Source organism: Ctenopharyngodon idella, chromosome 18 (assembly GCF_019924925.1).
Source record: "Ctenopharyngodon idella isolate HZGC_01 chromosome 18, HZGC01, whole genome shotgun sequence".
Taxonomy (NCBI): domain Eukaryota; kingdom Metazoa; phylum Chordata; class Actinopteri; order Cypriniformes; family Xenocyprididae; genus Ctenopharyngodon; species Ctenopharyngodon idella.
The window spans coordinates 22,425,388-22,439,321 of record NC_067237.1 but is presented as its reverse complement, the minus strand read 5'-3'; the positions used below and the strand labels follow the sequence as shown (position 1 = coordinate 22,439,321).

Sequence of the window (13,934 nt, the reverse complement as noted above, 5' to 3'; positions counted from 1 at the left end):
TAACCATTTCAGACACTGTGAGCAGTGATGATGCTGCAGTGTATATAACGAAAAAAAAAGTGTTTGTTTTTGACCTTGGATGCATAAACCTATTGTAGCAGACCTTCAAAACAAAATTAGAAACCTTTAAATTAGCATAATAGGGGCACTTTAATCTTGTGAGAACACAACTGTGGTTTTATTCTAAGCTGAAGGAGAAATCCCAAACACTTCAGAAAGTAAAGGCGGATTCAGTTACAAAAACATTTTTTCTCAGAGCAGGAAAACCTTTGCATAATGTCCACAAACCTCATTTCAGCTTGCTGTGGGAAAGAGTGGTAGAATACGAAATTCTTTCGAAATTAAATTTGCAGTTTGGGCCTTGTAAACAATCTTTTTAATCAAAAGGTAAATCCAGGAAGGAAGCTGAAATATTGGGAAAGTATTTTGGAGGAAGTTTGGCTCATTTGAAATGGAATGTCTGGGCTCCAAACTCTTTAGACATGGTCCACTTCAGGTACTTGAGCAGAATTGCTACTGCTCTGATCCTCTTGACCTGTACACACTTTTTTTTATCCTGATACAAAATTGCTTCCACTCAAAGCAGCAAACGCTCAATCGCCTGTTAACATCTTAATTCTGACCAACCGTAACCCACCAAAAAATACAATTACAAACATGCAGGATGACTGTATAGTCTTACATTTTGGAAAGAAAAGCAAGGAAAGCCCTAAACTTTCCAGACCCAATAAGCAAATGACCCATTTTAATAACAATTTACAACAACCTAATGTAATAGATACTGTGCTAAGCACGAAGACAGCAATTTCTGCAGTATAATACATCGGTCAGTCCTGGTGTATAAAGTAAACCGTTGAACTCAGGAAAAACAACTGATGGTCATAAAGACGTGTACAAAGGTTTGTGTTCATACCACATGTGGGAGATGTGTGAACAGTTTCAGATTATATGAAGGTAAGTCTCATTCAAATCCAATATCTTTGTAAGCCTGAGACTGTATTAAATATTTAATTGAAAAGAGAATCATGACACCATACAAACACAGAGAGTTCAATGACTCAATATTCCAGCCAAAAAAAAAAAAAAAGCACTAATGTTTTTCTTCGTTACTGCCAAAATTGAAGAAAAGGTCCAAATCAAGTGTTTCAACACAGCTAAGCTTTTGTAACCTGTTTTGTTCTTCTGTTATACTCACGTCACTTGTAATGTACAAACAACAGCAGTGCATAATTTCAGTAAGATGCATGACATTGGCACATTTACTTCCGCCCTGTGTGAATAGAAGCTTTTAACACATTTCATTGAGGCTAAATCAGATTGACGTTTATTAGATTATGAAATTGTTTTTTACTAATCTAGTTCATAATCAATTCTTTTAGACTGGATTAGAAATGTGTAATAAGGCGACTAAAAGATATTTTGTGAGCAGAATAAGCTAACAAAGGCATTCAATAAAATGTCCATCGATATTCTAATGTATTTATCTTTTTTATGCTTATATTCTTCTTAATGTGATAATCAGAACAACAAGAGAATACAAAGGCCTAATGTGTTAAGCATGGGTTCCTGTAGGCCAAAGTAATTCTGTTGCCTTTTTAATTAGCTTTCTCTTAACTATGGCCTGTGAACATTTAAAATATAAACAGCTCTTAAAACACTCATTTGTCTCAGTCTCTACACAAACATGCATGACTAGAAAAATGTCCATTCTTGTATTGTTTTATAATATTGTTATTGAAATATTTATGAATGAATATCTGATGAAATTGAGATACTCAAGTAGTCTTTCATAATCTGAAAAATACATATACACACACACACACATATATTATATATATATATATATATATATATATATATATATAGTTTTTTTATTATTATTCTCATATACTTCATCTTAAAGTATCCATTGACAACATGAAAAATACTACTGATGACAGCCTTAGTGTAGGAATTCAAACAGCTGACCTCAATAGTTTAAACACTGCTGCCATCTACTGATTTCTTATAGAACCATATCAAATGCTCTTCATGGCTGAGAGAAAATTGCAAACAGACCTAAAAGGTAAAAGGAATAGTGTGTTAAAATTAACCACTATGAATCAAATGAGTATATCATATGCTGTTTATTAACTGTTTTGACCGCAGCAATATCATACAAATGAAATTACATGGAAACAGTGCATTTCCAAGGGGCTGCCTACTGAAGTCATGAGAATGACTCTTACTAAAGGACTTTTAAAGAAACACCAACAAATGCTTTGATTGTCCTAACTGCCCAATTTCAAAAGAGTATACATTGACAAAATATATATATATATATATAAAATACACGCAAATAGCTAATGTGCTTGAGACAGTTAGAAAATAAAACATTTGTAACTTTTTTTTTTTGTTTGTTTTGAAAACCACCCACAGTTACACTAAATGTGAATTTTTACATTTACAACACCCAGGTAGAAAATGCAGTACAAAAACAGCTTTGGTGAACTTGTGTAGAGATCTATATATTAAAAAAAAAAAAAAAAAAAAAAAAAAAAAAAAAAGTACACATAAAAAGCATTAAAAAGAGTTAAATATTATAAAGTGAATTTGCTATTGCACACAGTGAGGAGAGGCTTCGAGAGGAAAGGACTCGTCTGTGATGGCAATGCGAGAGCAGCATCAAGGCTTTCTGCGTCTAGAAAACAAAATGGGGGGAGGGAAATCCTCAGTTTTTAAAGTTACTTTTTACCTGTGTGACTAAAGATGAATGAAACGACATGCAGATAAAAAGCTTACTTTGGATATCCGTGATGCTGGTATCCAGGTCCCAGGTTTGAGCCAGCTCTCATCTCCACAGCCACAGAGCACTAGAGTAAAGACCACAGATGGATTAGGATTTATTTTTTAGTTATTTAAACACACTTAAAAAAGGATCCATTAAAAATCAATCAAAAGTGACAGTAAAGACATTTATGTAACAAGATTTCCATATTAAATAAATGCTGTTCTTTTAAGTGTTCTATTTACCCAAAAATTACATTTCTGTCAATAATTACTCACCTTCATGTCTTTCCAACCTCTTAAGACCTTCGTTCATCTTTGGAACACAAATTAAGGTTTTTTTTGTTTTGTTTTGTTTTGTTTTTTTAAATCTCCCACAGAAAGCAGTGAAACTATCACATTCAAGGTCCAGAAAAGTACTAAAGACATTGTTAAAATAGTCCATGTGACTACAGTGGTTCAACCTTAATGTTATGAAGCGATGAGAATACTTTGTGCGCAAAAACAACTTAACAATTTCCTCTCTACCCTGTCATTCTTCTACGCAGTTTACGTTAAAGACACATTGCAGAGCTTCGTTTACACCAGAATGCCGACTCTGTATTGGCCGGCTCCTGCGTTAGCGTCACACACATGCGTTGTGCTGCTCATGTGAACAGCGTCGGCCAATACCGAGTCAGCGTTCAGATGCAAACACAGAAGCGCTGCACTGCATTCACTGCGTCAAGTGCGTAGGAGAATGACAGGGTAGAGAAGAAATTGTTGAATGAAGTCGTTATTTTTGCGCACAAAAAGTATTCTTGTCGCTTCATAACATTAAGGTTGAACCACTGTAGTCACGTTGACTATTTTAATGCCTTTACTACTTTTCTGGACCTTGAATGTGGTAATTCTGTTGCATTGTATGGGAGATAAAAATAAAATAAACTCTGAAGATGTGTTCTGAAGATGAACAAAGGTCTTAAGGGTTTGGAACAACATGAGGTCGAGTAATGACAAATTTTATTTTTGGGTGAACTAACCCCTTAAGCAGCACAACTGTTTTAAATATTGATGAGAAGTGTCTTCAGCATATTGGAATTATTTCTGAAGGATAATGTGACACTGAAGGCTGAAGTAATGATGCTGAAAATTCAGCTTTGCCATCACAGAAATAAATTACTTTTTTTAAATTGAATTTATTGTAAATTGTAATATTTCACAAGGTTACCGTTTTTACTGGATTTGATTGTGAGCTTGACCAAAAAACAAAAAAAAACAAAAAAAAAAACCCACACATCTTTTGAACAGTACTTTATATACACACTTAAAAGTAGGCAATATTTATAAAAAAGGGGTTTTAAATACCAAAAAGTAATTGTTGACCTTTAAATGTGGGCATTTAAGTGTTAGTGTACATATTTAGCTAGTTGACAACGTTTTTTACCCTTGTCTCCACATCAGTCCAGTCTCCTTCCATAGGTTCAGCGTCTGGGTCAGCCTCTGATGATCGCCTCTTACGGCTACTATTTATATATAAAAAAAAAAATAAAAATAAATAAATAAATAAATAAATATAATAATTAATGAGCATTCAACAACGAGACCTAGAAGTTATGCATCCATGACCGGAGCATTCAAATTTGGCAACAATCACCTGGCTGCAACAGGGTTTTCCTGCTTGAGCGTTTCAATATCCGTGAATTGAACAGACTGTCCTCCACCTCTAGTTTTGAAAACTTCACCCTAAGGAGCAAAAGGATTTTAATTTCAACTGACAAACAAAACCAGACTGGAGCAAGACCACCCAAAAAAAAAAAAAAAAAAGGAAGCTACCTTGATTAGCTTGGTCTGAATCTCTCCATCCGAGGCCACTTCCTGGTGCGTCAAAACGTACTTGTCACACTTGGACAGAGCTTTCTCATTGGGGGCATTTACTTTGATGGCATTGGGGATGTTTGGCTGGAGAACTGTATCCAGGTCCACATTACTGGTGGGTTTATGATCAACCCACCTCTCCCCACCTGCGGAGTGCGAGCGTCTGTGTAGAGGCCGAACCGGCGGCCCAGTCTATGCAATTAAAACACAAACACAGTAAGATGGGCCTCAAACATGCTGAAGCGTTAGTGTGTTAGTGAATTTCTAAGCACAAACTAAACGTACCAAGCTGTTAGGAGGGGGGGGGAAGCTGGACATTATGAGTGGGACACTTTATCTTCAAAAAAAAAAAAAAAAAAAAAAATAATAATAATCTGCTTTTCAGTCTGCAGATATTAAAGCCTAAAAAGTTTAAGCTTCTATACAACTTATACGCATAATTTGTCTCAAGTGCATGAAGAGCACCTAAACAGCGTTATGAGTAACGGATGACATTGAGAAGATGAAAACTCAAATTTATTCATCTAAAAGTGCAAAACAAAGCCATTACATGGTTAAAATAAGCAGCACATAATACCTTATAATTTTACATACAGACGTTCTGGATCATATTTGGTGCAGCTTAGAAACAGATCAAAAGGGCTACATTAGGCTACATGTCTATATTAGTGTCTTGTTGAAGCTTTACCTACAACTACAGCAAGATACTCCACTGACCCAGTGAGCTGTTTCCTCTAGGTCTACATCTGCTGGCTGGACAGGCACCTCTCTGGCCCAACACCTGCCTCTCCTCCTGCTAAGACTGTCGGGAAGGCCCTGAGCTCTCTTCCTACTGTCTGGAGGCGACTGGCTACCCTGCCTGTGAGACTGTGGGACTCCCTGCTCCCACTCAGAGATGCAGGAAGCCACTGACACACTGCCTGGTCTGGGGAAGTGAGGATCTGACCTGACCGTCTGAGAGAAGTTATATATAGGCTCCAGGGAGGAGAGGGATGACTGCGAGCCATTGTAAGGAGACTGCAAGCGACATGAGATTAGTTCACACATGGTTTGCATGCAACACACACCAGTACATTAAAAACATTTACAGCATTAAAAAGAGGTGGGAAATCGTTGAAAAAGTGCACAGGATAATTATACACACATATACTGCACAGCAGACCATGCATGGACAGATAAAAATGAGGCTTGTGGATTAAGTTAGGCAAAAATGTCAGGTGAGGCGGTCTAGAAACGCAAGTCAGTTAAACGTACAGGAACGGGTGACGGGGATGCAGATCTCTTAGGGGGCACTTTGTCCTTTTCTCTGGAGGGCCGCTGTGGCTGCCGATTCTCCGTCTTCCCCTCGGTCACAATGGCTTTGAGCTGTTTGAGTTTCTCATCCTTCACCCACAGCTTATTCTGCATCTCCAGCTGCTTGGCGTTAACCCGCCTCTCCTGCAGAGAACAGTCAAACCCTCCATGCATTACACCAACAAACGAAATTGTACAGAAATGAAAGATACAGTCTTTCCAAAAGTGATCTCGTTTCAAATACATGATCTATGGAAAGACACTCACACATTCCTTCTCCCACTTGAGCTTGGCATCAGTGACCATGCCCTGCATACGTGATTCCATGCGTCTCTTTTCAGACAGTTCCCTTTGAAGCCTCTGTTCTCTGCTCTCCAGTTCCTGCTGTAGAGATCGCTTGTCCTCTTCATAGATGTTGGTAGTTTTCTGCAGGATGTCAATCTGTATGCAAATAAAAGTATTGCAGATGCATTAAAGTAGCCATATTCAACACTTCTGTTAGTCAAGGTTTGTTGCAACAATTACTTCAACCATAATTATCATAGATACAGTTCAAATGTTTGGGATCACAAAATTTAAACTTTGACAAAGAACTTATTGCTCACTAAAGGCCAATTCACACTGACACATGACAGACGGCAACAGACACTTTGTCGTGTTTTTACGGATCAGTGTGTTACCCGTTGGAGTCTGTTGGCGTCTGTCAGAGCTTGTTTTCTCCGATTTAACATGCTGAATCGGATCTGAGAAGTGACGTGCTGTAATATGGTGACTGTCGGCTTTGGTCTGCGTCTGTCAGTGCAGTGTGAATTGACCTTAAAACTACATTTATTTGATCAAAAATATATTTCAAAATATTGTTTTTATAATTTCATTACTCCAGTGTCACATGATCCTTTGGAAATCATTCTAATACAATTCCGTACATAAGCACTTACTATCAATGTTGAAAACAGTTGTGCTGCTTATTTTCAGGATTCTTTGCTGAATAGAAAGTTCAGAAGAACAGCATTCGTTTGAAATAGAATTTTGTACCAAAGGTCTTCACTGTCATTGAATGAATCAATGACAAATTCATTTTTTAGACAGTCATTTTGTTGCCATCTGGTGGTGTAATCGATGTAGTTTGAAGTGCAAATTCATTTTCAAAAGGTGATTTGCACTATTTTGATAGCTTTAGGCCCGTCCACACGGAGACAAGTTTAGCTGTATACGCAAAAATTTTGTATCGTATAGGCGTTTCGTCCAGACGGATCCAGCGTTTTCAGAAGGTGAAACCGCTATTTTTTGAAACTGGGTCCCAGAGTGGATAAATCTGAAAACGCCACCCTTGCGTTTTCGTGTGTACAGCCAATCCGTGTATTTTGTGAAACGATGATGTCATCACCCCACGTGTCGACCCTAGTCAGACACCACTAACAGCACAAAACAGCAACAACAACAACAGCGGACTACATGCTTGTTCGTTCTGCAGAAGCTACCGAGGCTAAAGCTTCATTTCTAAGCTTTACTAAAGTTTGTATACAGCGTGCAAGGCTTATGCGCACGCTCCAAGTCTTATTAGTTTTGAGTTGTTTCAGTGGTTTCGTGTGTACGCAGATTTCTTAAGAGGGGAAAAAAAATTAAAAAAAAAATTAAAAAAATTGAATCGGGAAAGCTCTGGCATCGTGTGGATGTAGCCTTAGACAGTGTACAAACATTTATCCCAGTTCTTCTGTAATAGGAATATTTGTAACAGAAATAATGATACTGTGTGGCTGAAAAGACTGTTTGTAAAACCTATACATCATAACTTCTCTCTCTAACTCAGCAGCAAAGCAAACACAGATTTGAATGTTCCAGTGCGATTATCAAAGGTTTAATAAACAGGCGAATTGTTGTCATTTAGGAAGGAGATTGCGTAGGTGTTTGATTCAAGATTGCAAACTTGCAAACGTTGTTTTTTATCCTGACTCAATAATGGTGCAAATACCTTGTACTCCAGCATCTTGGATTTCTTTTCCAGACGATCAATCTCGTTCTTCTGGTTCTGTATCATTTTATCCTTTTCCCCTAGCTTGCCACGCTGCTCTTGGATAAAATTCTCCTTGGAGAGAATGTTGCTGTCCTGCTCTTGAAGCACAGACTTCAGCATGTTGGCTGAAACAGAATAAAGGCCAGAAATTGAGGGGGGGAGGGGAGGAGCTTGTGCTTGGACAATTTAAACCGCTCTGAATGATGATTTTACCAGTTTTATTGTACTCCTCAATCATCATCTGTCGAATCTTGTGTCTCTTCTCCAGGGCCTCAATGAGTCTGGGTAGAGTGACGTCATCGTTAGGGCCAGAAATCTCACAAGGAGGAAGTGGAGGAAAGGACTGAAGCAGCTGGTTCAATACTGTTGGAAACTCTGTAAAAGCACACATTACATATTGTAACATTAACAGTATGAGACATTAGCTTGCATGTATCTCTGCATATAGGAAAAACTGCCCATTTTTGAAGATGTTAACATCTCACAGAGTATGTGCAAGTTCACACACACACAAAAAAAAAAAAAAATACCTCCATCTACAGGACCACCACGTTCCTCCAGTCTGCGGGTCAGCTCCTCTTTGAAGGCTTGGTTCCTCTGTCGGCGACCAGCAGCGAAGCCGCAGATGGGCCTGTCAACAGGCCGGGCCACTTCCACCTCCTGAGTCATCTCAGCAAAGCGCATCACCAGCTGCACACAGATGAGAAACACAAATGTCACAGTACAAGTAGTATAAATCAAAAGAGGAACAGTCCATATTTTGACTTGTTGATATTGCTTACCAATGTCTCCTCATAATCATCAGCTTTTGGATTTACACACACGACCATCCTCACTTTGCCTTCACCATCAAAGTAGTTTTTGAATAGATGGGTCACTTTGGAGTCTCTGTATGGAACCATCTGAGGACAGAAGTCAAAAGTGCCTTGATGTTGCTAAACTTAAATTTTTAATCAAATGGTCAATCTCCCACATACCTTGTTTGTGCCACACATCTGGTTCTCCCTCAGTACCTCAATGCATGTGCGCAGAGTCATTAAAGATTGATTTATGTTGCCTGCAAGAGGAAAAAGAAAACCATATGGTCTTCATATTAAAAAAACCCTTGAAAATCCTGACTCCAATAATCTTTAGAACTTTGTGCCATAGCAGACCTGCTTCACGGAGACGACTGCCCTCTGCCCGGGTTCTGCTAGTGCGTTCACTGCCAGCCAGATCCACCAGACACAACTGGCTCACATTCACCTGATTCTTATCCTGAAAAAGGGAAGATCATAAGTTAAATTCAGACCCCAAACAAATATATTTTTAACAAAACCAGAGACATTTCCATCCCTCCATTCCACCAAAGTTGACGCAAAAAGTTAAAGACATTGTAAAAGAAATCCATACGAATCAAGCAGTTTAATCCAAGTCTTCCGCAAAGAGACAATCACTTTTTTAGACTTATTCATACATGAACATTAACACACAGAGCACATCAAATATGGTAAACAAAAGCTGATGGAATGGAAACCAATCTTGTGCATCACAAACATGTTTGAGCTTCTGCAAGAACTAATGAGGATTGGACAGAAATTACTCTGGTTTCAATAAAAATCTCTTCATTTATCTTTAAAGATAAGTCTTACAGGTTTTTTTTCTGTGAACTATCCCTTTAATATTTTCATGATCCATTTAAAAGCTTTATCTTGTCTCAGCTTTGACAATGTGAAATTATGCAAAAATATAAGATTCTCAGAGGGTTGTATCAAAGACAGACTTATGGTTTAAATTGAAGGTGAAATTGCTGAATCATATATGAACACTAGGGGGTGCCAAAATACCTACAGATGTCACATTCATTAAACCTGAATAAAGGTCACTAACACTACAATTGTTTAGCCGTGCATATTAAGAATGCAGTAAAAAGTAGGTTTGCCTGACAATTATATGAATAACACCAAACTCCAGAGGAGAAAATGTTTAAGGCATTATAATTAAACTGACCTGAAGCACATTGTCTCCATCTGCATCCAGAGGTGCTTGTGCTAATTTAACAATGAACACACTGTGAGAGCGGCTGGACTCGCGATTCAATTGCGTGTTTGCAATCCTGCGCTTCTTCTGACCTGTGTTCAGAAAACAAAAGTTATAAAACAATAGCTCTGCATGATAACCACAAACAAATCCCCTAAAAAGAGTTAACATCTACATCAGTTTACCTCTCCAAAAGACTTCAAAAGCTTCCTCTGTTGACTTGACCTCAACCTCAGTGCATCCAGCCACGTACATGTTGTGATTTTGATCTTCTCGCAGTATTTTAGATTGGGGTGGTCTGAAATGTGAAATACAGCATGAGATCACTTCTATAACCACAGAGTGGGAAAACAAATTATTCAGCCACGTTGCAATAAAGCGCAATCTCTGCATGGGTGTCTACCGGCAAGTAAAACAAAAGCACAAAACTGGCAGCCAAGACAAAAGCTGACACAGAGACCCTAAAAGCACTTGAAAGCAAAAGACAGGACACGCAGAACAGCTACACAAAGGAAAGAAAAATCACTAAAGGCAGCAAGTCCATCTATGAATGGATTTCACTGGCCACGTACATGAACTCAGTGTTGTTTCTCAGAGGTGTGCCTGCACCATTCCACCTAATGAAAAAACAAAATACAATCGTCTATAAACTAAGCTCATAGAAATTACCAACTATAACTTTTTTTTTTTTAAATAAATCTAATAAGACTAAGACCCTGTTTACACTAGTGTATTTTTGTTATAAAATAGCGTTTTAAAATTAAAACAATCCTCGTCTATACTGGCGTTTCCGAAACTATCTCCATCTACACTACTCGATCGAAAACACGTTCATGCATACGGGACATGTGCACAAGCATAAACCGTTGCCTCTTGCGCATGTAAATGCACAATGGCTGCTATATATTTTAAAAAAAAAAAAAAAAAAAAAAAAAACAGCAAAGCATGCAGTTCCGTCTCCATGTTATTTACACGGCCATCAAGGCTGGTATATTACAGAGCCATTGAGAGAGGCGGCTCTGGGCTGCGTTTCCCAAAAGCATTGTAAGTTGACCGTATAGCCATCCAATGGTCTCTTGAGCAATTTAGGCTTACAATGCTTTTGGGAAACAGCCCTGGTCTATTATTGTCATGCAACGTTTTTGAAAGTCTCCGTTTTCGAGAGTCGAAAACTTCAGAGTAGTGTAAACGACAGCCGTAACCGTAGCAAAAGTTATGCATTTTAAAACAAAAATGCACTAGTGTAAAGAGGGCCTAAACCGAAACTAGCTTGGGGTCGGTTACAAAATCTACCAAAAGCGGTCAACGAAATATTTCAATTTTGAGTAAATATTGCCTAAAATGATTGTATTATACCAGCAACCTAGTTCTGTAAGCCTAGAGAAAATAATAATATTGATACTACAGACAAATATACAATGAAGTCATAATATTGTGAAATATTACTAGTTTAAAAATGTAAAAAATTCAGCAGCCATTCTCCAGTCTTCAGTCACGAGGCAACAATACTTAAATAAAATTCAAAAGAAAGGCATTTTTGAAATGGCAAACTTTTGCAACATTATAACTGCCTGTACTGTCACTTGATAATTAATGCATGCTGAATAAATGTATTAATTTCTTTAAAAAAAAAAAAAAAAAAAAAAACACCTGACTCCAAACTTGTGAACAGTACTGCATAAAATACGAGTTTCAAAAAGCATACAGAGAACATATATACCGCACGATGACAGTGAATGCGAAATAGTCACTTATTTCAATGTCAAGTCAACACTTAATAACAAACTTAGCAAGCATACTTGGGCTTAATTGGATCAAAAGGAGTCTCTTCCAGGAGATCATAGATGTAATTGTTGTAAATCTCAATGTAAGAGACAAAAACGCTGTAGCTGCTGTCCTCATCCACCCCATCTGCTTTACAAGCCTCCTCTGGGCTGATCATGTCAGCAAACTCTGGGTCAATTCGCCTACAAAACAAGAACAGCAGATGAACTTACAGTTTCGTTTAAATCAGGCACTTTTGTAACTTAGATTTCAAATGGAATAACCTTGTAGTTGGAGTCTTCGGTACAGTTGTCTGACTGTCTCGCTTCTGTCGGTCTAGGAGTGCGTCGACCTGATTCTGCACCTCCATGCCATTTTTATCATCAGGCTTGAAAACCTGATGAGGAAAAGATCAAGATAGCTCAAGGACAGAAAACATACTTATGCTCTTTTATTCTGTTATGCAAGAATAAAAGTCAAGTAAATTGATGAATTTGCTCACATATCTCTTGGCCTGGTAGGGGCCAATGCTGTTGAAGATCATGTCAAGTGAACGTGGAAGCAGCCCACCTTGACCCGGTGAGCCAGTCATTGTGTAAGTTTTACCACTGCCGGTGACACCGTAGGTGAACAACAGGCCTAGTTTAAAAAGAAGAAAACTGCTGTCAGCCTGAGTGTTTTTAAAATAACAATAATAAAGAAATGTCTACAGAAGAGCATATTTACCATTTTTACAGTGAATGAGGTCTTCCACTAGAGGTTTAGCAACATCTTCAAATAATTCTCTCTGCGATGTTTTAATTCCAAACACCTTTTTGAAGGAATATTGTGTCTGAAACAGAAATAATTATAGTTAATTTCAGCAGTCCAACAAAGCCTGACTAGTGCCAAGCTTCAAAAGAATAGTTTAATGAAGAAGAGCAGTTCATTGAAAAGATATGACTCAAAAGACTTGAAAAAAAATAAGTTGTATGGACCACATTTATGGTGCTTTAACGGTCTTTTTTTTTTTTTTCTTCTTCTTCTTTCAAGCTTGACAATCCTAGTACTCATTCACTTTAATTATATAGAAAAATGCAACCATTACATGCTTCAAAATCCCTGTGTTGCACAGAAGGAAAAAGTCATACAGTATTGGAGAGAAATGGAGGGGAGTAAATTTTCATTTTTTTTTATGGTAAACTAATCCTAATTCACAAAAAGATAAGATAAATGTATGTTAAATAGTTCTTGTGGCCACCCACCTCTTTGAATTCACCATTCCTGTTGGCTTTGAGCCCATCAGGGGCATGTAACTGAATGGTGGTGTTGCTTATAACCTCAATACAGCATTCCTCATCATCTGCACCCAGTGGGCGCACACGACAATACACCTGCCAAATGCACATCGCAGATTAATGCGTTTATCGTGATTTTGATTATTTTAATGTGAGCAACAAATTACAACATACTCCAACAGGGTCCTTTTGGTTGTTGGAAGGCTTTTTTGGAGGAGGGCGGCGGGGGGTCTTGCCCTTCCTGTTACAAAAGCAAAAATTCAGACGTCATTCAGTCAGCAAATACGTATAGATCAAGCAAAAAGTCTGACTATGGTTGAAAGAGTCCTAACCAGCTGTAAACGATATTTTTGGAGTTGCAAAAAAAGATGCAATCAGCTGATTAACTTAACTGATTTTAATGTGAAAAACCAAGTATGTTGCTTAGCGTACACGTTGATAATAATATGTATAGCAAACAATCAAACTACTAACATAAATAGAAAACATGAGAAATGAAGCGTGATTATGAACTGATCCTAAAGTAAAAACGGTGGTAATAACGCTAAACGGACGCTAAAGTAAACTCAACGGGCGGCGAATGAGTTACGCTAGTTAACTAATGTCTGCTAAGACCCACTTAACGTCTTTCCTTTGAGACCATAAACTCACTTATATGTTAATAAACAGACCTTTAATAATTCATTGTGGGTTAAATTCAACTAAAGCACAAAATAAGTATAAAATACTTACGCTTGCCTAATCATGTTGAGGTGTTTTAGTTTAATTCCGCGACGCCGTTGCCTTGTTCTTGTCCGTATACAAAATTCGAAGTTCAAACGTTCCCTCTACTGCGTCAGAAGCTGATTTTTCAAATGTGACCAATCAGCGAGCTCAGCCGCGCCTCAGAAAAGCGGATGTCCCGCCTTAAGCCCACCCGATTTGCCATTGACAACATCCGGTTT

General features: G+C 37.9%; 1 protein-coding gene across 3 annotated transcripts; it reads right to left on the bottom strand.

The window, feature by feature from the left end:
• Positions 1–2,111: 2,111 nt before the first annotated feature.
• kif23 (kinesin family member 23) lies at positions 2,112–13,886 on the bottom strand. 3 transcript variants are annotated; one of them, XM_051870933.1, is made up of 24 exons: positions 13,723–13,886; positions 13,165–13,231; positions 12,958–13,086; positions 12,440–12,545; positions 12,216–12,352; positions 11,998–12,110; positions 11,749–11,916; positions 10,522–10,566; positions 10,135–10,247; positions 9,920–10,041; positions 9,085–9,187; positions 8,908–8,987; positions 8,713–8,832; positions 8,461–8,620; positions 8,144–8,305; positions 7,889–8,055; positions 6,184–6,357; positions 5,878–6,060; positions 5,341–5,640; positions 4,582–4,815; positions 4,403–4,491; positions 4,193–4,271; positions 2,782–2,852; positions 2,112–2,680 (listed from the first exon to the last, which is right to left on the bottom strand). In XM_051870933.1, the coding sequence occupies exons 1-24, from the start codon at positions 13,734–13,736 to the stop codon at positions 2,665–2,667; spliced, it is 2,952 nt and encodes a 983-aa protein (XP_051726893.1). In that variant the 5' UTR covers positions 13,737–13,886; the 3' UTR covers positions 2,112–2,664. The 3 variants fall into 3 exon arrangements, with proteins under 3 accessions (XP_051726893.1, XP_051726891.1, XP_051726892.1); XM_051870931.1 differs by lacking the exon at positions 5,341–5,640 and having other exon boundaries at positions 13,723–13,885; XM_051870932.1 differs by lacking the exons at positions 5,341–5,640; positions 10,522–10,566 and having other exon boundaries at positions 13,723–13,885.
• Between the last annotated feature and the right edge of the window lie 48 nt (positions 13,887–13,934).